The sequence below is a fragment of the Bos mutus genome, chromosome 13, assembly GCF_027580195.1.
Source record: "Bos mutus isolate GX-2022 chromosome 13, NWIPB_WYAK_1.1, whole genome shotgun sequence".
NCBI lineage: Eukaryota > Metazoa > Chordata > Mammalia > Artiodactyla > Bovidae > Bos > Bos mutus.
Window position 1 is genome coordinate 38,365,391 of NC_091629.1, and position 24,263 is coordinate 38,389,653.

Consider the following 24,263-nt stretch of genomic DNA (forward strand, 5'->3'; position numbering starts at 1 on the left):
CATTCCAGATAAGGTCCCACTCATTGGTTCCAGCGACCTGAAATGGCTGTCTTTTGGGGGGGGGTCCCCATTTAGCCCCTCACAGAAGGTAATGCCCTGACATAAGAAACACACGGGTCACAGTACATGCCCCCATACGTACCCACACAGCAACCAGGCACACACAAATACTAACAGGCCCCTGCAGCTGGACACATAGGCACAAACACGGACATATAGACACCTGTGTCCAGATGTACAACACAGTGACACACAGGGTCCCAACATCCTGTGACCTCCTAGCACACAGAAAACACCAGGCACAGTGCACCCCCCACACACAATACACACAACATCACATGTTGCCCTGTGGCCTGGACACACATTCACTAAGACCTGGACAACCATTTGGGTACTAACATACAACAGGCATCTTTCCCACCTAGCATAGGACACAGACACACCCTGACACCCTGGTGTCTTGACACACGTGGTCACGTAGACACACCTACACAGAGAGGTTGACATGCCACACATGCAGACTTATACAGGGAAAGCTATAGCCTTGGATGCATCAGAGCAGACACAGTGACTACCTCGCAAAATCCTGCAGGTCATGACCCCAGGGTGGGCACAGTGAACTAAGGAGGGATCACCCAGGCTTCTCTAGCTCTGATTTCCAGGCGAAGGACTGACTGACCCCCCCACAGAGGGCTCCGCCCTGCCTCTGCCCCAGAGTGGACATGTCTTGAGAGAAGCAGCTCCAAAGGGTCCCTGGGAGAACAGGATGCACATCTGCCCAAGAGCTTTGCGCCCTGCCCACAAGTGCAGCCACACCTGCTCCAGTGTGGACAAGCAGAGGAGGCAGAAAGGGCCTCGGGGAAAGGGGAGCTCCTTGTGCCTCCGGTTCCAAACTACTCCCCTACTCTACTTCATTCATTACAAGTCATAGTGAGGTGGGTGCGCTGTCACATCCAGACCTGATACCAGCAGCCCCGGGGAGGGCCCAATTCTGGGGCACAGAGGAGCAAGGCACTGGTGGCTGGTCTAGGACCACCCCCCAGATTAGCAAGAAGATGATCAGCAACCCCAGGAAAGCCCACAGGCCTCAAACTGCTCCGGCACTGCCAGGAACCAGGCCATTTCCCCAGGGTGGCCACAGGCAGACGTGGTTACAGGGCTGATTGGAAAAGAGGCTGGATCCTGCTTGGCAGGCTCATGGCCCCCCGGGGCCAGGAGTTCAAGGTCCCAGAAGAGCGCGGCCTTTATGGCCACACCTTCCCCGGGCCAGGTGGTAGAGATGCCTAATCGCTTCCATCCGTGCGTGCTGGGTTTGGGACAGCACCCAGCGCCCCACCATGCCTCAGTTTACCCCAGTGCCTGAAAACCGCCGACGGAGGCGTCACTGGCCACTTTGCTCTGACGGCCCAGCCCACGCAGGGGACCGACAGGCAGCGGGGCTAGGGAATGGCCGAACAGGCCCCCTCCCCCGACCCGTCTCTCCCGTCGCCGAGCAGCAGCAGGAATACCGCGAGAGTTCGCCCCCTCCCCCCAACAGTAAAACTGTCAAAGGTGGGAGGGGCGGGAGCGCGCATGTGCGCAGCGCGGCGCGCAGCCTGCGCCGCCCGGACCCTGCGCCCCTCGCCCCGCGCCCCGGCCCGGCCCGGCCCGGCCCCTGCCTGCGCCCGGCCCCAGCCTGCTGGGCGCCGCAGGTAAGCGCCCCGCCGCACCCTCGGCCGCGCCCCCGGGCGGCCCCCGCGCCGGCCGCGCCCCCGACCCTGACCCCGCGCGCAAATCGGGGGGGCCGGGCCCCGAGCCCCCGCCCGCCGCCCCCGCCGCGCCCGGACCCCCGCGCCTCGCCCTGCGCCCCGCGTCGGCGCCGCGTCCCTGCCTCCTCCTTCTCCAGAAAAAGTCGCCATTTTGGTTCACTGCCTTTGGGCCCCCCCCCCAGGCTCGCGGGATCGGCCCTTCCGGGGCCAGGACGGGCCCGCACCCCCCGCAGGTGACAGGTGGGTGGCGAGGCAAGCCTCCAGGTGTGCGTCCCCTGGCCGGCCTCATCCGCGCGCCCGGGCCTAGGCCGGGGTCCCGGGGTGAGCGGCCTGGACCGCAGTCCCGCCTCCAGCGTCGCCTGCGGTCAGCGCGTGGCACTCCTTTCCATCCCAGTGAGGGTCCCACCTCTGCGACCCTGCTGGCTCCTCAGGGAGGGTAGAAGCCTGTTCTCCTCCTGGAGCGCGAGTCACAGGCCTTGGATGGAAGGAGGGTCTCTGCCTCTTAGGCCAGCTCTGGCCCCCGACCACCCAACTCTGAATTCTCCACCCAGGCTGGAGGAGGACTGGAAAGGCCGGGCTCAGCAGGTACCCACACCGCTGGCCGCTGGGGTCATCGTGGGGTTGGGGTGACTGCTGTTGGGTTGTCTTCTTGGAAACATCAGTGTGAGCACTCTAGAGAAGTTTGTTTAGAGCTCTCTGGACCCTTACCCGCCTCCCTCAGGCTCTGGATACAGGCCACCCTGTGGCCATGGGCAGTGACTGCCCTGATCTCTGACCTCATCCTGCCCAGAGGGCCTCTGAACCTCCTAGGCACAGCAGATCCTCCCGTTTTCCTCTGATAGAAGTTAGTGAGGGGACTTCCCTGGTGGTCCAGTGGTTAAGACTTCACGCTTCCAACTCTGGGGGCTCAGGGTCCATCCTTGGTCGGGGAACTAAGATCTCACGTGCCATGAGGTGTGACCTGAAAAAAACAAAAAGAAGTTAGAAATCATCAGGGGAAGGATCACTTGCCCACACACCCCTACCACCTTCTGTGGCCTTGAGAGTCCCTGTGGGAGGACCCACTGGGCTGGACTCAGAGTCGCTCCAGCTTTCAGAGTCTGTGGTCTCTGGAGTGGGGCTGGTGGGCCTGTAGGTTGGAGACAGCATTTCTTGAGGGTGGAGGCGAGGAGGCCAGTCAGGTGAGGAGTGATGGAGGGGTCCAGCATGAGGCGTCCATCTGGTTGGAGGGGCTGCGGCTGGAAACAAGGTGGAGCAGAGGCTCCGGGAGGGCAGTTCTGCTGGCACAGGGACTGGAGAAGGTATGTGTGCAGCTAGGGAGGGTGGGGGCCCTTAGCTCCCACCTTGGCTGTTTGTCCTGGGGAGAAGAATGCAAGGGTGTCGGCTCAGGTCCCAAGCATGGCCTTGGGTCTGGGCGGGGCTGTGGGGGAAGGTGTTCCTAGGTGCCAGGCCAGCACAGCTGTGACCTGCAGCCACACTGGTGTCATAACTGGCCTCCGAGGGGTGTCCTCGACCTCCCTTCCCTGGGGCTGTCTGGGGTGATGTGTCTGGAGACAGGGAGCCCTCTGGAGCAGGTGAGGGTCTCAGGACAGGGCTAGATTGTTCCAAGCTGATGATGTCTCCTGGCCATCCAGGGAGACTTTGGCTGGGCAGCCCCTCCCTTAAAAGAGAACTAATCCCCCCCCACCCCCAACCTTTCCCTTGTGACTAAAAGCACAGGCCAGCAGGCTCCCCCTCCTCAGGCCAGAGTGTGGGCCTTTCCGGGGGTGGGATCAAGGGAAGCCCATTTTCAGGTCCTGAGTGGGCCCGGCGGGTCTGTCCACTTGCTCTGCAGAGATGACTGATCCCTTTTGTGTTGGAGGAGGCCGCCGGGTCCCAGGATCCAGCAGGAGTGGGCCTGGGAAGGATGGCAGCCGGAACGAGGTCCGACTTCCTGTGCTCCATGAGCCCCCAAAGCTGGGTAAGAGGAGGCGGCCAGTGGTCCTGGGTGGCCAGTGCTGGGTGTAGGCCTCCCCGGATGTCAGGCTCCTGGGTGCCCAGCCTGGCCTCCTGAGAGGCTTCCTGGGGAGGGAGCAGCCGGGGCCCAGGGTTCTTGACCAAAGCGGACCACAGCCTCCTGCCTCCCTGTCTCCATGAGTGCAGGGGACATGAGGCTCATTCCAGGCAGGACCAGCCCCCCCGGCTGGCAGATGAGGCTGTGGGGAATGCATTCTCTGAGGCTTGATGTGTCGTGTGCTGCAGGGCTGCCAGTGGTCCGGGCTGGGCAGACGGTGCCCAGCCAGGCCGCACTCTGCTTTGACCTGGAAAGTCCAGCTGGCGACAGGACGGAAGGGAAGAAAAAGGGGCGTCCAAAAGCTGAGAATCAGGCACTCCGAGACATTCCTGTGAGCTCCCCAAGGGCTGGGTGGGCTCTTGCAAGGTGTGCCTGGAAGCCCACTGCCTTGCCGGGCTTGCCTGCTGTGGGTCTAGCGCTGAGCCATCTGCCCACATCTGCCTGCTGCTCTGTGCGCGAGGGCTTCGAGACGGGGCCCAGTGGACCACATGTGGGAGTCCTGCAGGCCTAGGGACAGTAATGAGTCTGGGGCTGGCTGGTAGAGGCCTGGGTGGCTGCAGAGTCAGCAGCCTGGCCTTTCCCACACCTAGCTCTCCCTGATGAACCAATGGAAAGACGAGTTCAAGGCGCACTCAAGGGTAAAGTGTCCAAATGCCGGGTGCTGGCTGGAATTCCCTAGCATCTACGGGCTCAAGTACCACTACCAGCGGTGCCAAGGGGTAAGGGACTGCAGCCTGGGGAAGGGGAAGCCTGGGGCCCACCCTGCCCTGGCTGTTGGCTTGGGAGTGTCCATGTCTGCCCTCTCCACCAGGGTGCCATCTCAGAAAGGCTGACCTTTCCCTGCCCCTTCTGTGAGGCTGCATTCACCTCCAAGACCCAGCTGGAGAAGCACCGGATTTGGAACCACATGGACCGACCCCTGCCTGCCCCCAAGCCTGGGCCAGTCAGCCGGCCAGTCACTGTCAGTCGGCCGGTTGGGGTTAGCAAGCCCATTGGAGTAAGCAAACCGGTCACTATCAGCAAGCCCATTGGCATCAGCAAGCCAGTGACAGTCAGCCGGCCCGTGCCAGTCTCCAAACCAGTGACGGTCAGCCGACCCGTGCCAGTCACCAAACCAGTGACGATCAGCAGGCCCGTGCCAGTCACTAAAGCTGTCCCGGTCACTAGGCCCGTACAAGTCAACAAGTCTATACCAGTCACCAAATCTGTACCAATTGCCAAGCCAGTGACAGTCAACAAACCGGTGCCAGTCACCAAACCAGTGACTATCAACAAGTCGGTGCCGATGACAAAGCTTGTAACAGTTACAAAACCCGTGCCAGTTGCGAAGCCAGTGACGGTCAGCAGGCCCATCGTGGTCAGTAAGCCAGTGACGGTCAGCAGGCCCATTGCCATCAGCAGACACACACCACCTTGCAAGGTGGTGCTGCTGACCAAGTCTGAGAACAAAGCTCCTCGGGCTGCAGGGAGGAGCAGCGGTAAGAAAAGGTATGGGGGCTCCTGCCAGGTTGGGACTGGGTGTCCCCAGGGCAGTCCAGGGGTAACAGGGCCCAGAGCAGGCCCTCCTGTCTTTACTCCCTGCTCCCTGCAGGACTGCGGATGGCCTGGACACCTGCCCCATCCCACCCAAGCATGCGAGGCCAGAGAACGGAGAGTACGGCCCGGCCACCCCAGAGCAGAGCTCGGCCTTCCAGCTGAGCACAGACCCCAGCAGCAGCCCCCTTTCTCTGGGCAGCAGGCCCTCAGGGGGCAAGGAGGTGCCGAGGGCTCCAGGCCCCGGGTCCCCGCCTGAGGAGGGTGCAGAGCGCGTAAAGCACAGTAAGATGGGATTGGGAGGCAGCGGCCAGGGTGAGGCCAGTAGTGAGCCGGCCTAACCTAACCAATGGTTATTTAACCAGAGCCTTGGCCTCTGTTTTCTCTCTCCTGAGTCAGGAAGGAAACAGAAAACACCCAAGAAGTTTACGGGTGAGCAGCCGTCCATCTCAGGGACTTTTGGACTCAAAGGTGAGGCCTAGACTAGCCAGGCACCCTCGGGGCCGGACACACGCTGTGGCCACACCCTCAGGTGACACCTACCTTCCCTGCCTGTGCGCACAGGACTGGCCAAGGCAGAAGACAAAGCCCGCATCCATCGGGCCAAGAAGCAGGAGGGCCCAGGCCCTGAAGACACGCGGAAAAAGGGGCCAGCCCCCACCAGCGCTGTCAGCAAGGAGGTGCCAGCTCCTATGACCCACCCAGCCGCAGGTAGGGGCTGCTGAGTTGGGAGGCACAGGCCAAGTCTTGACAATGGGGGCAGTCCTGAACCATGGGGACGGGGACAGAGTGTGGGCTTTGGGTTCTGTGCTTGGTGTTAAGGTCATCTGGGAGCTCCTGCCCCTCACCTGAGGCCCTGGCCTTGCCCTGCAGGTGGCCCCGAGGAGCAGTGGCAACGGGCCATCCACGAACGGGGGGAGGCTGTCTGCCCCACCTGCAATGTGGTCACCCGCAAGACCCTCGTGGGGCTTAAGAAGCACATGGAAGTGTGTCAGAAGGTAGGGCTGCCCCCTGGCTCGGGAGGGGAGGCACCCCAGAACCGACCTCTCACCAACATGCCCATCTGCAGCTGCAGGATGCACTGAAGTGTCAGCACTGCCGGAAGCAGTTCAAGTCCAAGGCCGGCCTCAACTACCACACCATGGCTGAGCATAGCACCAAGGTATTCCCGGGCCCAGCTGCCGTCCATGCTGTGCACTGGCTGCGGGTCTCCTTCCCCCCACCTGCCTGGCTCTGACCACTGGCCTCACTGGCACAGCTTAGTGGCTCCCGTGCCTGACTAGGGACATCTGTGGCCCTGGGCAGGGGCGGGCCCCATGGTGGCAGGGGCACTGAGGCTGGCCTGCCCCTCAGCCCTCTGATGCCGAGGCCTCGGAGGGGAGCGAGCAGGAGGAGCGGGAGCGGCTGCGAAAGGTGCTGAAGCAGATGGGCCGATTGCGCTGCCCCCAAGAGGTGAGTGGGCCTGCAGGTGTGGACGCCAGGTGGATGTGGTCCGGCTGCTCGCTACACTCACCTGCCCCTCGGACCTCCAGGGCTGCGGGGCTGCCTTCTCTAGTCTCATGGGCTACCAGTACCATCAGCGACGCTGTGGAAAGCCGCCCTGCGAAGTGGAGACCCCGTCCTTCCCCTGCACCCACTGTGGCAAGCCCTACCGCTCCAAAGCAGGTCATGACTACCACGTGCGCTCAGAGCACACAGCCCCGGTGAGTGGCCACAGCCTGGGCGCTCGTTCCTCAGGCACCTGCCCTGTGGGCTCCCTCTTCCCTTCTGGGGGACTGGTGTGTCGGGGGAATGAACCTGTGACGGGCGTCTGTGTCCCCAGCCTGCTTTCTCCTGTGTTCTCTGTGTGGCACATGCCATGTGACTCACCAGCTCACCCAGCCTCCCCCTCCACAGCCCCCTGAGGAGCCCTCCGACAAGGCTTCTGAGGCTGAGGACCCACTGGGTGTGGAGCGGACTCCCAGCGGCCGTATCCGCCGCACATCGGCCCAGGTCGCTGTGTTCCACCTGCAGGAGATCGCAGAGGACGAGCTGGCCCGAGACTGGACCAAGCGGCGGATGAAGGATGACCTGGTGCCTGAGACTGCACGGGTGAGCCCTCCTCCCTGTCTCTGAGCGTAAGGCCCCCGGGAGGAACCTGGGCAGTCCACCCGCCTCCTGGGTGCAGACCTCCCATCTGTGGAGGGGAATGTCTGGGTCACCTCCAGCTCACCCTGTCAACTGCTGTGTCTGTAGCTCAACTACACACGGCCAGGCCTTCCCGTGCTGAACCCCGAGCTGCTGGAGGCATGGAAGAATGAGGTCAAGGAGAAAGGCCACGTCAACTGCCCCAACGATGTGAGCTGGGCAGGCTGGGCAGGCGTGGGAGCTCTGGGACTCAGGACAGAGGGCCCAGGGCTGGCCTTGGGGGAGACTTCCGTGTGGCCCGAGTTTCCTAGGCAGAGGCCTTGACCTCAGCCCTAGCAGCTCAGCCTGTCACACCCTCTGACTTCTGGGATCACACCCACCCACCTGCCTCAGATGGGCCCCAGGTCCCCTGGGCTGAGCAAGGGGTGCACAGTGGGCAGTGGGCTCAGGCTGGAGAGCCCGCCCCACAGTCACCTCCCACCCCCAGTGCTGTGAAGCCATCTACTCCAGCGTGTCCGGCCTCAAGGCCCACCTGGCCAGCTGCAGCAAGGTCAGTGCCCAGGCCCTCCCCTCATCTGTGTGCTCGGTGCTCCCAGCTGCTCCCCAGGGTCCCATACATCCTGTGTGTCCCCCTGACCCTTTGGGGTCCAGGGCCAGCGCAGCCCAGGACACTCTCCCCCCAGCCTCAGCCCAGCCGTAAGTCAGTCAGTCGTGGTTGGTCCTGTTTATGGGCTCTTCATCTGTGCTGATACAGGTGGGTGGTCAACCCAGGGTTGGGGCTGACACCCTCGGCAGTGGGGTGTGACCCTTCCCTGGAGCACCTGCCTCCTGCCACCCTCGCTGTGCTCTCTCCTGCAGCTAGGGCACCTTGGTGGTCCTGTCACAGCAGCCTCGTAGGTCTGTGAAGCCTGCCCAGTGGGCACCCATCCAGACAAACCTCACAAGTGTGGGGGCCCCGGCTGCATCTGGGAACTTCTGGTCCTCCAAGGGCCAGGGTGGGGGCCAACCTCTGGGGGTTGGACTGCCATGTGCCTTACAGGGGGACCACCTGGTGGGGAAGTACTGCTGTCTGCTGTGTCCCAAGGAATTCAGCTCCGAGAGCGGCGTCAAGTACCACATCCTCAAGACCCATGCGGAGGTGCGGCTGGATGGACTGGCCCCGTGGAGGGGCAGAGGAGGGGGTCGGGATGACAGCTCTTGTTGCCTTTGCTTGAGCAAGTTGCCACTGTTGAGGAAGCTTCTGGTTTCTCTTCAGAGTGGCTTCCCTGGAATCTTGGGTGCCCAAGACCCTAGGGTCCCTCTGTTCTGCCTTGCAGTGTCCCAGACCCCAGGGTCTCCACTGCTGCTTCTTTCCTCAGAACTGGTTCCGCACTTCGGCAGACCCGCCTCCCAGACACAAGGGCGTGGACTCCCCTGTGCCCAGGAAAGAGAAGAGTCCAGCCAGCGGGAAGAAGCGGGGCCGCAAGCCCAAAGAGCGGCCCTCCGAGGAGCCGGCCCCCGGGACGCCTCCCCACCAAGACGACTGGCCCCCAGCAGGCAGAGACAAGGGGGCCCGGGGCTCCACTGGCCGGAAGGTGGGAGCCGGCAAGGCACCTGAGAAGTGAGCTTGGAGCCTGGCAGGTGGGTGGGGCCCGGCCCCCACACTGGCCCGGCCCCTGTGTCTGGGGTGGGGCACCAGAGCCTCCTGCCCTCCAGGTCTCCACCCCTACCCCACCTGTTTGTCTGTTCAGCAACGGTGGGCAGTCCTCTCCTCCCTGAAGGTAGCCCCTTCCCATGCAGGCTGCCGCAGGATGCCCTGGGCTGGGGCTCCCAGGAGGGCCGGGCAGCTGGGAGTGCAATAGTCTGGAGGGACCATCACGGGCGGTGGGGGAAGGGCTACAGCCTGGGCTTCAGATGTGGGTACTGCAGAGCAGGCATATGGCCTTCTGGCCCTTGGCACATGAGCTCTATGCCCCATCTGCTTTGAGTCCAAGGCTCAGGGGGTCCCTGGGTAGCCCGTTGTTCTGGGCTGATGAGGATACGTGAGCGGCCTCGCCTCTTGACCCAACACTGGAACCCCAGCACCCCCAGCTACCTCCCAGGACAGACCCCAAGTCTGACAACTACCGTGCTGACCTGATGGCCCACCCCACCCGTGCCCCGCTGCCTTCTGGTTCCTGCACTTCTGCGCTCTACCTCTCTAGGCCCACCCTCCCTTGCTGTGCAACCCCTGCTGTGCTCAGGCCCCTGCCCCACTGGCCTGTGTCCATCGTGATGGGGGAAGCTGTCTTGCTCCACAGTCTCCAGTAGTGCTCTCTGCTTGAGGCCAGCAGAGGCTCTTCTGCCATCGCAGAACTGCTGAGCAGGGCTGAGGGACTGTGTGAAGCGAGCTCTGGCCTCAGCCTCCAGCTTTGCTAATGCCACTGGCCTAGATCACATAGCCCAATGGATTTAGGGAGGGCCAGTCTGGGTTCCAGGGTCACCTGGGGCCCATAGGCCTGTGGAGTGGGGACCTGGGGCCTGGCTTAAGTAGTGACCACTGTGGGAAGCAGCCTCAGTCTGCTGGCCTGGGTTGACCCATGGCCAAGCTCCCGTGGAAGCCTCCTTCCTCCTTTTTACCTGCTCTTTCATTTCTGGTTGTGTGGCCTTTTGATGTGAGAGCCGAAGGCCAGGGTGGGAACTTGGCCGAGGTCACATAAGTTGGCAGCATCAGGGCTCTGTCTTGGCTCCCTTCGGTGCCCTGAGGACAGTGAGGTCTGTAGGTTGGGTCAAGTGGAGTCCAGGGCACTGAGGATGCAGCCACATCTTCCCGCCGTGGCATTGGTGGGGCAGGGAGGGTTTCAGAGCTGTAGGTTTTGACGGAGGCTGTTTTCTACTGGGGGGTGGGGGTGGGCTGAGGGCTTGGCCTTGCCGATCCTGGATGATGTGAATTTTGATATTTGCTTGTGTGCGTGTGTCTCCTGGGTGTAGTGGATGCCAGTCTCGTTGCTGTGACAAGTAACAAACCTTTTTTTTAATTCTGTTTTTTATACAAAAACTCACCACAATCTAACATTTTGGTGCTAAGGGTTTCCTGGTGCCGACGGTGGATCTAGGGGCTGGGCTGGGGTCCCTCCCCTGCTCAGGGAGGCAGTGCTAACTGGGCATGCCTGCCCCTGGGCTCCTGTCCCCATCCCACCCCTGGAGAGGAGGGTCCAGTGTGGGCTCAGTTCTCCTCACCCTGCACCAGGGAGACGGCTGCCAGGAGGCTTGGGGGCTGAGGCGCTATACTGCCTGTTTCTAGCTTCTTCGCTTGACCGGAGTGCTCTGACCCTGGGCAGTCCTGGCTTGTGTGCTAGGGAGGGGATGTGGAAATGTGGACTCCCCCAACTCACACACACCTGATCTGATCGGCAGGTAGAGGCCTGGGCAGGGGCAGGAAATCCAGCATCAAATATTGAGGCAGGCAGTACAGCTTCAGGCAGGAGGGCTTTCCTTCCTGTATTCCTGGGTGTCGCTGGTGTATGGCTGGTGGAGGTAGAGGTGGGTGGGCAGCCACCAGAGGGGCAGCTGTGGGAGGGTGCCAGGGAATAGGCGCTGGTGGGGCCCCACCTGCACTTTGTCCTTGTCATCGATGGTGGGAAGAGGTTGGACCTCAGCACCTCGGCAGGGGATGGCCGCCTGGCCGGCCTCTCAGGTACTTGGCCCTTGGGGAGTGGGGGCTGGTTTTGGTTGGGGGATTACTTTCACTGTCACCCCTGCCATCCACGTGCGATCTCTGATGTGGGAACCTCACCGGACGTGTGGGAAGAAGTGGGGTCCTGGGTAACTTGATGTTTAGCACTTTAACCCCCTTCTTTGTCTTTAAGGTGTGGGGACTGCTGGGTGGGGGCCCCTTTCTCCTCTTTCCCTCCCTGCTGGTCCATGCTCTGGCTTGGTGGGTGGCAGTGACAAGCTGGTCTGTTGAGCCCTCCTCCCACGGCAGTGGAGCCCTTGGTGGCTTGGTGGAATCTGTCTACATCGCATTCTGATGGGAGTGCAACCAGGTAGTCACCTAGCCTTGATTGACACCTTCAGTGAGAGGGACCCAGTGGCAGACAACCCCCTCCGTGTGGTGGGCATGGACCCTGCCTGAGACCCCAGGCCCAGGGCACAATGCCAGGTCCCTTTCTAAAGATCTACCTCTGGCCCAGCCCACCCCCCTTGCCCTGAGAACAGGAAAGGGTTGACTCAAGGGACCGAAACTTCACACAAAATAGGATGCACTTTTTTTTGCTCATGCAAGGGCAGATGAGTGTCCCCTGGTGTGACTGATGGCCCTCCCGGCCATAGCCCCCTCCTGTCCCTCTGGTTTGGAAGGGAAAGAATGGGTGCACCCTGACCCACAGAGTCCCTGTGTGTTGTCCTCCGTGGGCTCCAGGCAGCTGTCCTGAAGGCCTGGGGTTCTGGGGGAGCCAGCACCTCCTGCCTGTACTTTGGGTTTCTTGGTTTGGGTTTTTTAATGCCAGTTCTCCGTATTAAGTGCATTTTGAAAGAGAGGTTCCAGCTATCACTTGTAACCATATATATACATATATATTCTATCTACAAAGTGTTTATTTGCAAGATGTTTTTGACGGTGAGCTCGGGCCCTGCCCGCCTTGTGACCATCTGTCCCTGGTCCTCGTCCCCGCCCCGGTCCCGGGAGTGGCCCGGGGCGGGCCATCAACTGTATGTATTAAAAATAACTGTATCAAATAAATGTTTATTGATTTTTTTTCAGCGGTTTTGTGTAGCCGAGTTTGTGGTAAAGCGTGGGCTGGGGTCCTTACCTGCACACCCGCCGCAAGGCCTCGTGAGGCTTGTAGTTTGCGGGGCGCGCGCGGCCTGGTGGGACTTGTAGTCCGCGGAGCGCGCTGGAGGGCGCGCGGCGCCAGGCCCTGAACCATAGCTCCCGACAGCCTGAGCGGCCGTCCCCCAAGCCCCGCCCCACCCCTCCCGCGGAGAGGCCCCCGAGCTCATGGCTGCGCCCCCGGCCTCGGCCGACGCCCCCAGACCGGCGCCGCCGCCCCTCGCGGCTGGAGACGGGCCAGACCGGCCGGAGGGGAAGACCGAGACCACGTGCGAGGACCGGTAGGCGCGGCGCGCCCCTCGTGTTCCGTGGGAGGAGCGGCCCAGGGATCCGGGCCTGGACCAGCCAGCGTTCCCCGTGGCCGGTCCCCGTGGCCTGGCGGGGGAGGGCCCTCATGGACTGCCGCGGGCAGGGCCCGTATGGGGGCTCGTTCTGTCCCGAGCCGACGCGGCGCCGGGCCTACGAGCACTGGGCTGGACTGTTAGCCTGCCGGATGCTCCCAGGTGGTCAGTTCGTTCCAGGACCCATACAGACTCGGCCTCCCAGCTGAGGCCAGAGGTCGTGATGCTGGGTGGTGCGGGGCACGGTGTCTTCCAGTTCCCGCCTAGGCACCCGGACAGTCGCGGCTCTGGGGACTTTGCAGGAGGGGACATTGTGGCGGAGAGGCGGAGTTCTGTCCCCTGGCTGGGGAGGCAACTCCCGCTCAGCCTCTGGGGCCCGGACCCAGGAGGCAGAGCAGCGCTCAGGGGAGGGCTGGCTCTTCACTTCCGGGTCTGAACACCGCCCCACCCCCCCTCCCCGCCTGACCCAGCGCTGGCCACAGGCTGGGTCCAAAGAAAAACTTTTCAGCCTGGCGGTGTGTCTGGAAAGTGCCAAAGTGCCATGGCTTGGACTGCTCAGGACTTGGAGCTGCCAGCAGAGCTGCTGGGCAAGCAGGGAGAGGGTCTCAGGCCCCCTGCGCCTGAAGGAGCCTCTGGTGTCCCTCCAGGCTCACAGCCTCCTGGTCAGCAGTGACTGAGATCCTGGCTCGGATGACAGGGTGGGAGATGAGGGACCTGAATCTGTGACACTTGTTAGTTCCAGAGAATCTGATGTGTCGGAGACCAGATAAACTCTTGAAAAGAGCGCCCTCTGCAGACACCAGTTGGCAGCGGCTGGCGGCCCTGCCTGGTGCACAGATGGAGTAGTGGACCTAGGTGCCCCTGGCAGGGCCAGGGTGACAGTGGTCTTCCTCCTAAAAGCGTGGTCCCCAGGCGACAGGAGGGGAGCCAGGGCCTGTGGGCAGTAAGCACAGACTAGCACATTCTCCCACAGAGCCTCATGGAGTGGCCCTGAAGCTTCTGGACATCTCGGGGAATTTCTCATTACACCCTGCCTTCTCTTCTCTGGGATATTCCTCAAGCACGTGCTCCCCTCCCCCCGCAGTTCCTGCACAGCCCTACACACCTCTCCACCCTGACGCAGTCCCTGCACACCCCCCTGCCCCCCAACCCCTTGGTGAAGGTACCAGAGCTGCCTCCCTTCCTTGTCTGGGTGTCTGTGCAGGTGCCTCCGCACTGAGGCTCTCGCCTGACCTCGGCTCCACTTTGCCTTCTGTGGTCTGCATGAAGGCTTCTTGTGCGCCTGGCCTTCCGGAAGGGACTGACTTTCCCTTTGCACTGGAGGTGCTGGTGGACTAGTGAGCACCCTTTGGGCTGTCTCTGGTGGGGTCCAGGTGGACACAGGTCTGGGAGCTGCCACTGGGCTAGTGGAAGGAAGCTGGCCTACTTGCTCAAAGCAGCGGGAAGGAGAGGGTCCTGTAGGGGGATTCCCAGTGGGAGGAGTGGTGACTGCAAGTCCCTGGAGCCTTCTGTACCCCTTCAGGACTGCAGCCCCCCGGCCCCAGTTCTGTCTGCCCAGATTTCTGTTCCTGAGCTTGTCTGGGCCACCTACCCCCAGACCAGGCCCCAGTGGGCCAGCTGCTCTCTCCTCTGACTTCTTTTACTCACTCGCCCAGGAAATTCTCCTAAAGCAGGATGGGGCTCAGGGCCCCCTCTGCAGCCCTGAGACTGAGCAGGGCAGGTAGGGTGGGGGCGGGAGGGAGCAGCTCCTGGTGGGTGGGGGCAGACCTGTTACCCCAAGGTGGTGCCCAGAAGGGGCTTCCTCTGAGCCCTGAAACAGAGTAGAAAAGCTGATGTATGGACTGCATTAAATCACAGGGAGGAGGCTGGGGACCTGGGATGTGAGTGAATACTGCGGCCACACACCAGAGGGCCTGCTTTTCCTCCTACTGCTGGCCTGGGGCGTGGCTGTGACCCTAGTTAAGCACTGAGCACTGATGGTGGCCTTGAGGGATGTGCTGGAGCCTTCCTGGGGGAGGGGGCAGTTATTCTTGGAGGAGGCCTCAGGGGGGTAGAGTTTCAGGTTGTTTATGCTTTCAGGAGGCACCTGGGGCAGGGGTGGGGCGCTTAGCTCGGCTTTGTGCTGATAGCTCAGCCTAAAGACACCTTTGCTTTCCCTGTCTTGGGGCTGGGGGCCCTGCGCCCTGCGGCCCCTGGGAGGTGGGGTCTGGGACTTTCTCCAGGGTGTTCCGGATGGGGTTCCTTAGCCAGCCCTGGCTGGGCAGCATGCCAGCCTGAGCGCAGGAGGGGCAGCTCACCCTGATGCTGGCCTGAGTCTGCCTGGCTGTTCTCCTCGGCAGGGTCAGTGCTATTAATATCAGGCCAGTGCACAGCCCCAAGCTGGTGATCCTCTTATGCCTGTGGCCTCGGCCCCTGAGGCTGGTGGTGAGTGTTGTTGCTTCTCTTGGGGCCTCTCACCCGTTGGCCCCCCGACTCCCAGTGGGCAGCCTCTCCCATCAGGGCTCGGACCTCACTGCAGCTCCGCACTGGTTGTGTTGCCCACCCATGGAGGGGCAGCTCAGGGGGCTCCTGAGCTGTCCTGAGGGACTGCTGGGAGCCTAAGAGGCAGTGCAGGGACACCCCTGCACACACCTGGGGTCATCCTGCCATCCCAGTCTCCCTCGTGTCCTGGCCATGAGCAGCCCCCCAGCTTACCCTGGCATCCGGGTGTCAGGGTGCTGGACCCTTGGAGCAGAAGGCAGGTGAGTGGTAGGCCTGCCGTCTTCCGGTGAGGATTCCTTTTTTCACTGTGTCTCGGCTACCCCCAGCCCCGTGCACTGTCTGGTAGACACCAGGGCAGACAGGCCAGGGAGCTAGGCAGGCCTGCCACCTGCAAATGTCAGCTTTGCTTGGGGCTCTCAGTTATCGGCTGACCTTTGTCCATTATGGTTTGTAATCCCTTGGGTTGACATTGCCTTTAGTCCTTGCGGATGGCAGCACCCTGACATCTGAGAGCAGGCAGGTGAGGCCTTGCATGACTTTCCAAATCAAAGGTTGTTTTCTTGCCAAAGTGGGGAGAGGCCTGCTCTGGAGGGTGCAGTGAATGGAGAGCCTGGCACTTGGGGAGGTGGTGGGGCCTGACTTGGCTGCCGGCTGGATGCTATTCAGACCCATTGCCAGCCCTCGGTGGGCGGCTTTCTGGCAAGGTCACCCCTGCTTACCTTCAGCTCTTCCCTGAGAAGGCATCCCTCCCAGGCTGTCAGTACCGCAGGCCTCGGGAGCAGTGGTGGTGGCGGTCATCGTCACCTCAGTGGGATGAGGGTCAGTCACCGAGAAAGGTGATGCTCCTGCTGGGGCCCCAGCTTGGAGGGAAAAGTGGGGGGACGGTAGTAGCACTCGCCCAGGCCTCCTGTCCCACGCCGGTCCCGCAAGGCGGCCTGTCTGTCCCAGAGCCTGCTCGGCACGATGTCTGGTCTGTTGGCAGAGCCTCTCTGCCCCTCTGCAAACCCAGGTTTCTGTGTTGGCATTTCCTTTTCAAGTAGAAGGCACAGACTGGACTTTTTTTCCTCTGGGGGCATGTGGAGCTCCTCTCCCCAGCTACGGGCCATAGGTCACCTCCAGGGTCTGGGGGTTGCTCGCAGGTTGGGGGCAGCTATATTTGAGCCCTAAGGCCCTGTGCTCACTGCTGGGGGCCAAGCGCAGCTAGCAGAATGGCCAGCGGTGCCCTCTGACCAGGGTCTGGAGACATCCAGCTTGGAGGAGTGTGACACCGGGCAAGCCAGCCCTGCCCCGTCACCTGGGTGTCCTGCTGTATGCTCTGTGCTCAGCTCCACAGACGCGTCGTAATTGCTTCCTCAGAGCCGCAGAGGCGACACTGGGGGCAGAGGCCAGGGAACCCGGGCTTGCTCCCCACCCACACCATCCAGATGACAGAGCACCAAGGCAGCCCGGCGCTCTGTGTCCCCTGGGACAACGCTGCACCTCCTGTCACATCCAGCTGACGGTTCTCAGCTGCTTCAGTTGTGCTGACAGGGCCCTCTGTGCCCTGGAAGCCGCTGGTGTGACTCATCACGTGTTAGCCCTGAGCTAATTCCTCTCCCCGCCTCCCCCTCCATATACACGTGGGCACAGACGTTGTCCTCCTGCCTCTTGGCAACACTGGGTGCACTGGGAGCCACACAGCTGGGAATGCCAGGGGAATGCTAGGTTATCCTGAAGTGAGCCAGACGGCCCTGCACTCCTGGGGACATCTCCCCAAGGCCAGTTTCACAGCGCCCTGTACCTGGCCACATCCTGGCCACGATGGCAGGCTATAGCAGTGACGGCGAGCTTCAGGGACAGACCAAGGGTTGGTTTGGTTTTTGATCATGAAGGGGCATGTGCTCATAAAACACACACACCTGAAGTCCTTGCCCCTGACCTTGGTGTCTGAGGCCGGAGCTTGCTGTCTGTGCTTCCACCTGACAGGCGTGTGCTGGCCTTTATGGCTCGTGGCACTCTGCCTTCTCACCTGATGGCACATCGAGGACGTCTTCAGTGTGTGGCTCCTTCTCAGGCTTTGACCCGTATCTGAGCAACATCCATCACTGGGCTCTGGCTGCAGGTGGACATGTCCTACCCGGGTTGTCCAGAGTGCCCTGGTTCCTTGCCTGGATTGTCAGCCTGTTTTCGGCGTCTCTGGGGCAGGTCTGCAAGCTGACGCTGTGAGCAGTCCACTTGCTCTCTCAGGCAGTGACTTGAAGCGCCTTCTCCCTAAGCTGGTCCTGTGCCTAGGGCCACCTTCACACGGGCCTCTGTGTCCAAGTCTGTCTCCCGTCTGATCGCTCGGCCAGGCTGACAACCTGAGCCTCCCCTGTTGTCCCCTCAGGCCTTGGGGCCTCGAGCCAACCATCATGTCCATGCCCCTTTGGGGTATAAATCTGCCAAGAAGTCAGCACAGCTCTGCTCACTGGAAAAGGCCCCAGTGGGGTCTGCCTCCCTCCCCCAGGTCAGGTTTCCACCCCACCTCAAGTGCAGCCTTTCCACCCTCTTCCCTGTACTTGGCACGGTGCCCTGGGTCTCCCTCCTGCTCCATCCTCTCTCTCTGGAGCCCTTCCCTCTGTGCCCAGAAGGATGGCAGGGACTGGGTCTCACAAAAGGAGAGGGCTGCCCCGAGTGTGTCAGGGGAAGGAACACAGTCCTTGATGGGTCTTGACTGTCCTTGGCGTGACCACCTCCCATCTCCCTGATGCCCATTCCACGTGGGAGGAAGAGCTGGGCCAGGACAGTGCTCCCCTGGTGTCCCCCGCTGTCCCCTGGATGGATGGGCTGCAGCCGGGTGTGCTGTACCCCTACACAAGTCTGCTCATTTTCACCATGCCTACGTGCGTGCATAGGGGCACCACATGGACTAGTCGCACTAGTCCTGATGTGGGGTGGCTGGGGGCTGATGGCCCTGGGCCAAGACGACCGTGTCCCCCTTCCCCACAGCAGCAACGCGGAGTCCCTGGACAGGCTGCTTCCACCTGTGGGCGCGGGGCGCTCACCGAGGAAGCGTACCACCAGCCAGTGCAAGTCTGAGCCGCCCCTCCTGCGCACGAGCAAGCGCACCATCTACACAGCAGGGCGGCCGCCATGGTACAACGAGCATGGTACCCAGTCCAAGGAGGCCTTTGCCATTGGTGAGCATGGCTGTGGCAGGAAGGGTGGGCCAAAGCTACCATCTGGTGGGACCCCCGAGTAGAGGGGTGGGACCCACCTCAATGTCCAACGCCTGTGCTGGTGTCTTGTGACTAGCACTGCTTGGGCCCCTCGGTCCAGGTCAGAAGAGGCTGTGTGGGAGTGGCGGGCACCACTGGGACTCATCTGTGAGCTGGGCTGGGCCACTGTGCTCAGGGTCTCCACCCCACCCACAGGTCTGGGAGGTGGCAGTGCCTCTGGGAAGACCACCGTGGCCAGAATGATCATTGAGGCCCTGGATGTGCCCTGGGTGGTCTTGCTGTCCATGGACTCCTTCTATAAGGTGCGGGTGCCCTGTGGTGCAGGCTGCCTCTGGGAGGCTCGTGGCCCCCGCCCTGGCCTGGGGCCTGAGCCTGCAGCTGCCCCCAGCTCCTCCCCTCCCCTCCACCGCAGGTGCTCACCAGGCAGCAGCAGGAGCAGGCTGCCCACAACAACTTCAACTTTGACCACCCAGATGCCTTTGACTTCGACCTCATCATCTCCACGCTCAAGAAGCTCAAGCAGGGCAAGAGCGTCAAGGTGCCCATCTATGACTTCACCACCCACAGCCGGAAGAAGGACTGGGTAGGCCGTGGGCTCAGCTGCACTGGGCTGGCGCAGGGGCCCCAGGCCGATTTGCTTTGACACACACGGTTCCTTTGCAGAAAACTCTGTACGGTGCAAATGTCATCATCTTCGAGGGAATCATGGCCTTTGCTGACAAGACGCTGCTGGAGGTGAGAACAGGCTCCAGGTGGACGACCCGGGTCCTCCTGCAGGACTGGCCTTAAGCATGCTTCCATCCCAGTTCCCGTCCTGTGCTGAGGCCCAGGGTTGGGTGAGCTGCCTTGTCTCCTGAATCTCACACAGCCCCTTTGCGTCACGTGGCTGCCAAGGTCAGAGCCACATTTGTGTGGGATAGGTTCACGTGTGTGTGCGCACATGTGTGTTCTTACCTGGGAGGGAACTAGCCTCCCATGTGGGCGCTGTCCGCAAAGGCATCCTGTCCTCTGGGCAGCTGCCCTGCAGGTGACACCCTCCAGCCAGGCTGCGGATGGCTCCTTCCCTGCTCTGAGCGAGGTCTTTGCATGTTTGGCTCTGCCCTAGGCCTTGCTGCTTGTGCTGGTCCCGAGTGTGAGTTTGCTCAGGCCCTGGGAACCCCACTGCCTGCTGTGCATACACACACACTCCACGCATGATGCACACCAGACACACATTCAGCCACACCACACCCTCCCCACCCCAGAGGAGCCCTGAGGGCCTTGTCCGCTCCTGGGCCCACACCCAAGCCAGGGTCTCTGCCAGAGGCCATCCCCTGTGGCCTGTGCTGCCCTGCCAGTGTTGGCCCTCAGCTGCTCACTGCACCTACCCTCCATAGCTCCTGGACATGAAGATCTTTGTGGACACGGACTCTGACATACGCCTCGTGCGGCGACTGCGCCGTGACATCAGCGAGCGGGGCCGGGACATCGAGGGCGTCATCAAGCAGTACAATAAGTTTGTGAAGCCCGCCTTCGACCAGTATATCCAGCCCACCATGCGTGTGGCAGACATCGTGGTGCCCCGGGGTCAGCCTGCAGGCCCATCTGGCAGGGAGGCGGGGATGGGGGGCACAGCCAGACATTATCCTCCCTCCTGTTCCCCTGAAGAGTAGGGACTGGACCTCACCCTCCTCCTTCACCCCTAGGGAGCGGGAACACAGTGGCCATCGACCTGATTGTGCAGCACGTGCACAGCCAGCTGGAGGAGGTGAGCCACAGCTGGCCCCACTCCCACACCCCACAGCCCTACCAGCCAGCCCCCACTGCCACTGCCCAGGGCTACCTGTCCAAGCAGCCCCATATTTACTGGCCAGGGGCAGCTGGGCTCCCTGAGGGAGTGTGGGCCTTGCAGGGACGGGTACAGCCTATCCCTTCCAGCCCGTCTGGGTGACTGGGGTTTTGGCACTGGGTCCCTTGTCCCCAAAATCCTAGAAGGTCACACACCACAGGCTGGCCATGGGGGCCACCTATCCCTGGGGTTGGCTTCACAGTGGGGTGCTTGAGGCCTGCGAACAGAGCTCCAGGGGTCCTGGCTCTGACATCCCGCCCAGAGGTAACCGTGTCAGACCACAGGAAGCTGACCCTCTCCCATGGCAGGCAGCCCCTATGACCCTCCCCTCCGGGGCTATGGTGTGTCTGCTCTTGGGTGGGGGTGGCCCGGCTGGCTGAGGCACACGGTGGCGACAGGCCATGCCGTCCCATGACTTTGAGGTGAGCGGTGCTGCCGTCTCTGACACCCACCCCATTCCCTTGTGTCTCCTTGTCGCTGCCGCAGCGTGAGCTCAGTGTCAGGTAAGAGTTCCCACACCTGTCTGCACAGATGGAGGCATTTCCAACATCCACAGGGAGCTCGGAGTCTGGGCTGTCCCCTCCCACCATGCCCACCCTCTGTGGTGGCCCTGCCCCAGGCACAGAAGGGGTGGTGTGGTGGCCCCCACACTGCTTCTACCTGCCCTTGCCAGGTAATTCAGGCCCAGAGAGGTCAAAGGACCTGCCCAACATCACATAGTACCCTGACCTCTCTGGAGGCTTTTATCTGACTTGGGGCTGGTTGTATATGGTCCGACTCCAGGGCACAGCTATCCTGAGCCAGCACTCCTGGGCCCCAGGGCAGTGCCACCAGCCCGTCCTGCAGCTGAGGGCCTGGGCCTGCCCCTTCTCTGCTTGAGCCAAGAAGCCAGTCTCCTCCCCTAAGCGGTGGTGAGGCACCTCCCCCCTTCTCGTTCCGCGCCCCCACTCCCCCCCACACCCTGCCCCGTGGGATGCTGGCCCACCCTGGGGCTGGAGGCAAGGCGCAGAGAGCCAGGTGGAGCCCTCAGGAGTTCTGGGCTGAGTGCCCTTTCCTCCCACAAGGCGGAAGATAGTGCCCCATCCCTATGCAGCAGTCTCGGAGCCCGGAAGCACCAGACCGAGCCCCGAGCTCCAGCTGCGTTGGAAATGCCTCCAGGCCGGTCGCCGGCCTCCAGCTTCCTGCCCACGCATCAGTCTCCGCTTGCCTCTCACCCAGCCCAGGGCTCCAGCGGAAGCCTTGGTTCAGAGACATAAAAGTTTCCAGGAAGCGTGGCTGCCTTGGGTGGAAAGGACCTGCAGGGCCGCCTGCTGTGGACTTGGCGGGTGCTCGCAGGCCCAGGGGTGCGAGCTGCAGGGTCTTCCTGCCACCGCCCCGCCTGCCTCCTCCCCCAGCCTCCTGCTCTTCCCCAGTCCAGCTGGTGGCTGCGGGGACCACGGTGCTGCCGCTAAGTGGTCTTCTCTCTTTCTTCTTTTCCTCTTTGTAAACCCTGGGGTTTCCTGCCTTGTTCCCTCCCTGACCTACTCTTCGCCTCTTCACCTGGCGGGCAGAGGAAGCTGCGCTGGGATCTGTGAGGACAGAGTGCTCTGGCCGTGGTGCTGCCCGCGAGCTGTGTGCCGGCGCCCGCAGGCCCCGCCCCCCCCGCAGGCCCCGCCCCTCTCCGCTCCAGGCCGGGGCAGCAGGGGCTGTGAAGCCAGCTCTGCCCCTCTCCCGAGGGGGCTGCGCATCACCTTGGGGAAACTTAGGCGGGGCTTGGCCTCAAAGCTCGGCTGTTTCCCCTGGAAGAGGGGTCCTGAGGTTGGGGACCAGGTGCCCAGCTTGGGGGCAGAGATTCGTCTGCCAGGACCCGGACCGGGAGGGCACCTGGAGCGGGGAGGGAGGCTCGCCCGAAACCCCTGCTTCCAGCCTAACAGTCAGCTGCTCTGCCTTCCACCGTGCCCTTTAACCCTTGCCTGGCTGTTATGGGGGAGGGCATCCGGGAATAGGGGCCTTCCTCCAGATCAACTACGGGGAGGATAGCCCCCACCCGACACACTGCGGTGCGCACCACTACTGCCCCCCGACCCCCAGCCTGCAGCGGGAGGGTAGGGCTCTGGGGGAAATGCCCTCCTTGAGTTCCCAATCGGTTTGTGTCCTCAGAGCTGCTTTGGCCTCGGCGCACCAGTGCCACCCCCTGCCCAGGACGCTTAGTGTCCTCAAGAGCACGCCGCAGGTGCGGGGCATGCACACCATCATCAGGTGAGCCACCCCCTCCCCTCAGGGCACGGCGGGCGGGCGAGCTGCCCTTCCCTAACCTGGCGAATGACCGCCACCCACAGAGACCGGGAAACCAGCCGCGACGAGTTCATCTTCTACTCTAAGAGGCTGATGCGGCTGCTTATCGAGCACGCACTCTCCTTCCTGCCTTTCCAGGTCTGAGGACGGGGCTGGGGGAGGCTGGGTAGCAGGGAGGGGGAGAAGAGGCTCCTCACCCTCATGCCCCCATCCTGCCCTGCACAGGACTGTGTGGTGCAGACTCCACAGGGTCAGGACTACGCCGGCAAGTGCTATGCGGGGAAGCAGGTACCAGGGGCCTGGCCTGCAGTGGGAGATAGGTGGAAACTGGGGAGGCAGGGTCTGACCAGCTCAACCTCATCCCCCAGATCACCGGCGTGTCCATCCTGCGGGCCGGCGAGACCATGGAGCCTGCACTGCGGGCCGTATGCAAGGACGTGCGCATTGGCACTATCCTCATCCAGACCAACCAACAAACTGGAGAGCCCGAGGTGAGGGGCCCCTGGGAGTGAGGGAGTGGAACCTCGGGGAGGGCGGGGTATGGGTGGAGCCAGAGGAGGGGGTGGCGGTGGAGTCCCCGAGAGCCCTGGTGGGCCTTCTGGGACCTCCTGACCCTGGGGCCTCCTGCAGCTCCACTACTTGCGGCTCCCCAAGGACATCAGTGACGACCACGTGATCCTGATGGACTGCACAGTGTCCACGGGCGCGGCAGCCATGATGGCTGTGCGGGTGCTGCTGGTGAGTGAGGGGGAGACGAGGAGTGGGTGTGTGGTGGGGCCGGGCGGGTCCAGGGCCGCAGCTCAGCCCCTCACCCCACAGGACCACGACGTGCCGGAGGACAAGATCTTCCTTTTGTCACTGCTCATGGCGGAGATGGGCGTCCACTCGGTGGCCTATGCCTTCCCCCGCGTTAGAATCATCACCACAGCAGTAGACAAACGCGTCAATGACCTCTTCCGCATCATCCCTGGCATCGGTGAGGCTGCCTGGCCTCCTCAGTGGCGCTCAGGGGTGGGGTGGGGTGCGAGGGGGTGGGCAGATGGGCCTGCCTGAGACCCCACCACAAGGACCTGCTTTTTCCCCCAGGGAACTTCGGTGACCGCTACTTTGGGACTGATGCCGTCCCTGACGGGAGCGACGACGAAGAAGGCGGCTCCACTGGGTAGCCACCCACCTGCCCCAACTCCCCACGCCTCCCTGTCTCCCTTGAAGCTCGGAGTAGAGATGTTAATTTATTTTAATTAAAAAAAGTGTTACCCATGTAACTTGTCTAAACATTTTATAAAATAAAGCTTTAGGGAAAGGAAGCCGCAGCCGGTGAGCAGGGTCCAGGACTGTTGTCCCACCTGGACCTGGCTTGGGGAGCAGGCCCCAGGGCTGCCCCAGTCCTCAAGTTCTGAGGCCCCCATGGAACTGGAGGACTGAGGGAGCCTGCCCTCCACTGGGTTCTGGCCAGGGCCCTGCCTCCTCCCGCCCCCAGCCCCTGCAGGACAAGGGGTCCTGGTCTTGTACTTAACTTTCCTCGTGTCCAGGCTCGGCCACATTTAGGAGAGGGCAGAGCTCGACCTGCAGCTCCTGGACCTGCTAGACAGGCCCTTGGTGGCCACCTGGCCTGGACCTAGGGCTCTGGGTCTTACAAGGTGTCAGCAGCCTCTACAACCACTACCCCCGCCACCCCCACACCCCGCATGTTTGTCCCACGGCAGGGGGAGCGGGTGGGGGGAGGAGACTGGTGTGCGGGTGGCTGAAGGAAGCAGTGAGGAGTTCGTGCTGGCCACAGGGGCCCCACTTGCAGGGGAGACGCCGGTGCCTCAGCGAGCCGGCCACATTGTCAGGGCCAGAAACCACGTCCGGCCCTGCCTTCACAGTTTTTGGGCAAGGGTACCTGCTAG

The 24,263-nt window shown here is 62.4% G+C and overlaps 2 protein-coding genes across 17 annotated transcripts; both read left to right on the plus strand.

Moving 5' to 3' along the window:
• The first annotated feature begins 1,322 nt into the window (after window positions 1-1,322).
• ZNF512B (zinc finger protein 512B) lies at window positions 1,323-12,180 on the plus strand. 5 transcript variants are annotated; one of them, XM_070381362.1, is made up of 18 exons: window positions 1,323-1,691; window positions 2,255-2,333; window positions 3,610-3,708; window positions 3,990-4,132; window positions 4,392-4,520; window positions 4,613-5,289; window positions 5,393-5,619; window positions 5,734-5,805; window positions 5,899-6,045; window positions 6,208-6,332; window positions 6,404-6,496; window positions 6,688-6,786; window positions 6,867-7,037; window positions 7,231-7,425; window positions 7,570-7,671; window positions 7,949-8,011; window positions 8,501-8,599; window positions 8,820-12,180. In XM_070381362.1, exons 1-18 carry the CDS (start codon window positions 1,338-1,340, stop codon window positions 9,063-9,065), a joined length of 3,120 nt encoding a protein of 1,039 aa, XP_070237463.1. In that variant the 5' UTR covers window positions 1,323-1,337; the 3' UTR covers window positions 9,066-12,180. The 5 variants fall into 5 exon arrangements, with proteins under 5 accessions (XP_070237463.1, XP_070237465.1, XP_070237462.1 ...); XM_070381364.1 differs by having other exon boundaries at window positions 2,300-2,333; XM_070381361.1 differs by having other exon boundaries at window positions 1,542-1,691; window positions 3,583-3,708.
• Window positions 12,181-12,370: 190 nt separating this feature from the next.
• On the plus strand, window positions 12,371-23,636 carry UCKL1 (uridine-cytidine kinase 1 like 1). 12 transcript variants are annotated; one of them, XM_070381371.1, is made up of 15 exons: window positions 12,371-12,531; window positions 18,040-18,230; window positions 18,465-18,571; window positions 18,682-18,852; window positions 18,933-19,004; window positions 19,646-19,835; window positions 19,955-20,016; window positions 20,584-20,600; window positions 22,237-22,335; window positions 22,416-22,509; window positions 22,597-22,659; window positions 22,740-22,862; window positions 23,002-23,109; window positions 23,191-23,347; window positions 23,458-23,636. In XM_070381371.1, the coding sequence occupies exons 1-15, from the start codon at window positions 12,419-12,421 to the stop codon at window positions 23,535-23,537; spliced, it is 1,647 nt and encodes a 548-aa protein (XP_070237472.1). In that variant the 5' UTR covers window positions 12,371-12,418; the 3' UTR covers window positions 23,538-23,636. The 12 variants fall into 12 exon arrangements, with proteins under 12 accessions (XP_070237472.1, XP_070237467.1, XP_070237471.1 ...); XM_070381366.1 differs by lacking the exon at window positions 20,584-20,600 and adding an exon at window positions 21,316-21,440; XM_070381370.1 differs by lacking the exon at window positions 20,584-20,600 and adding an exon at window positions 21,648-21,667.
• The last annotated feature ends 627 nt before the right edge of the window (window positions 23,637-24,263 follow it).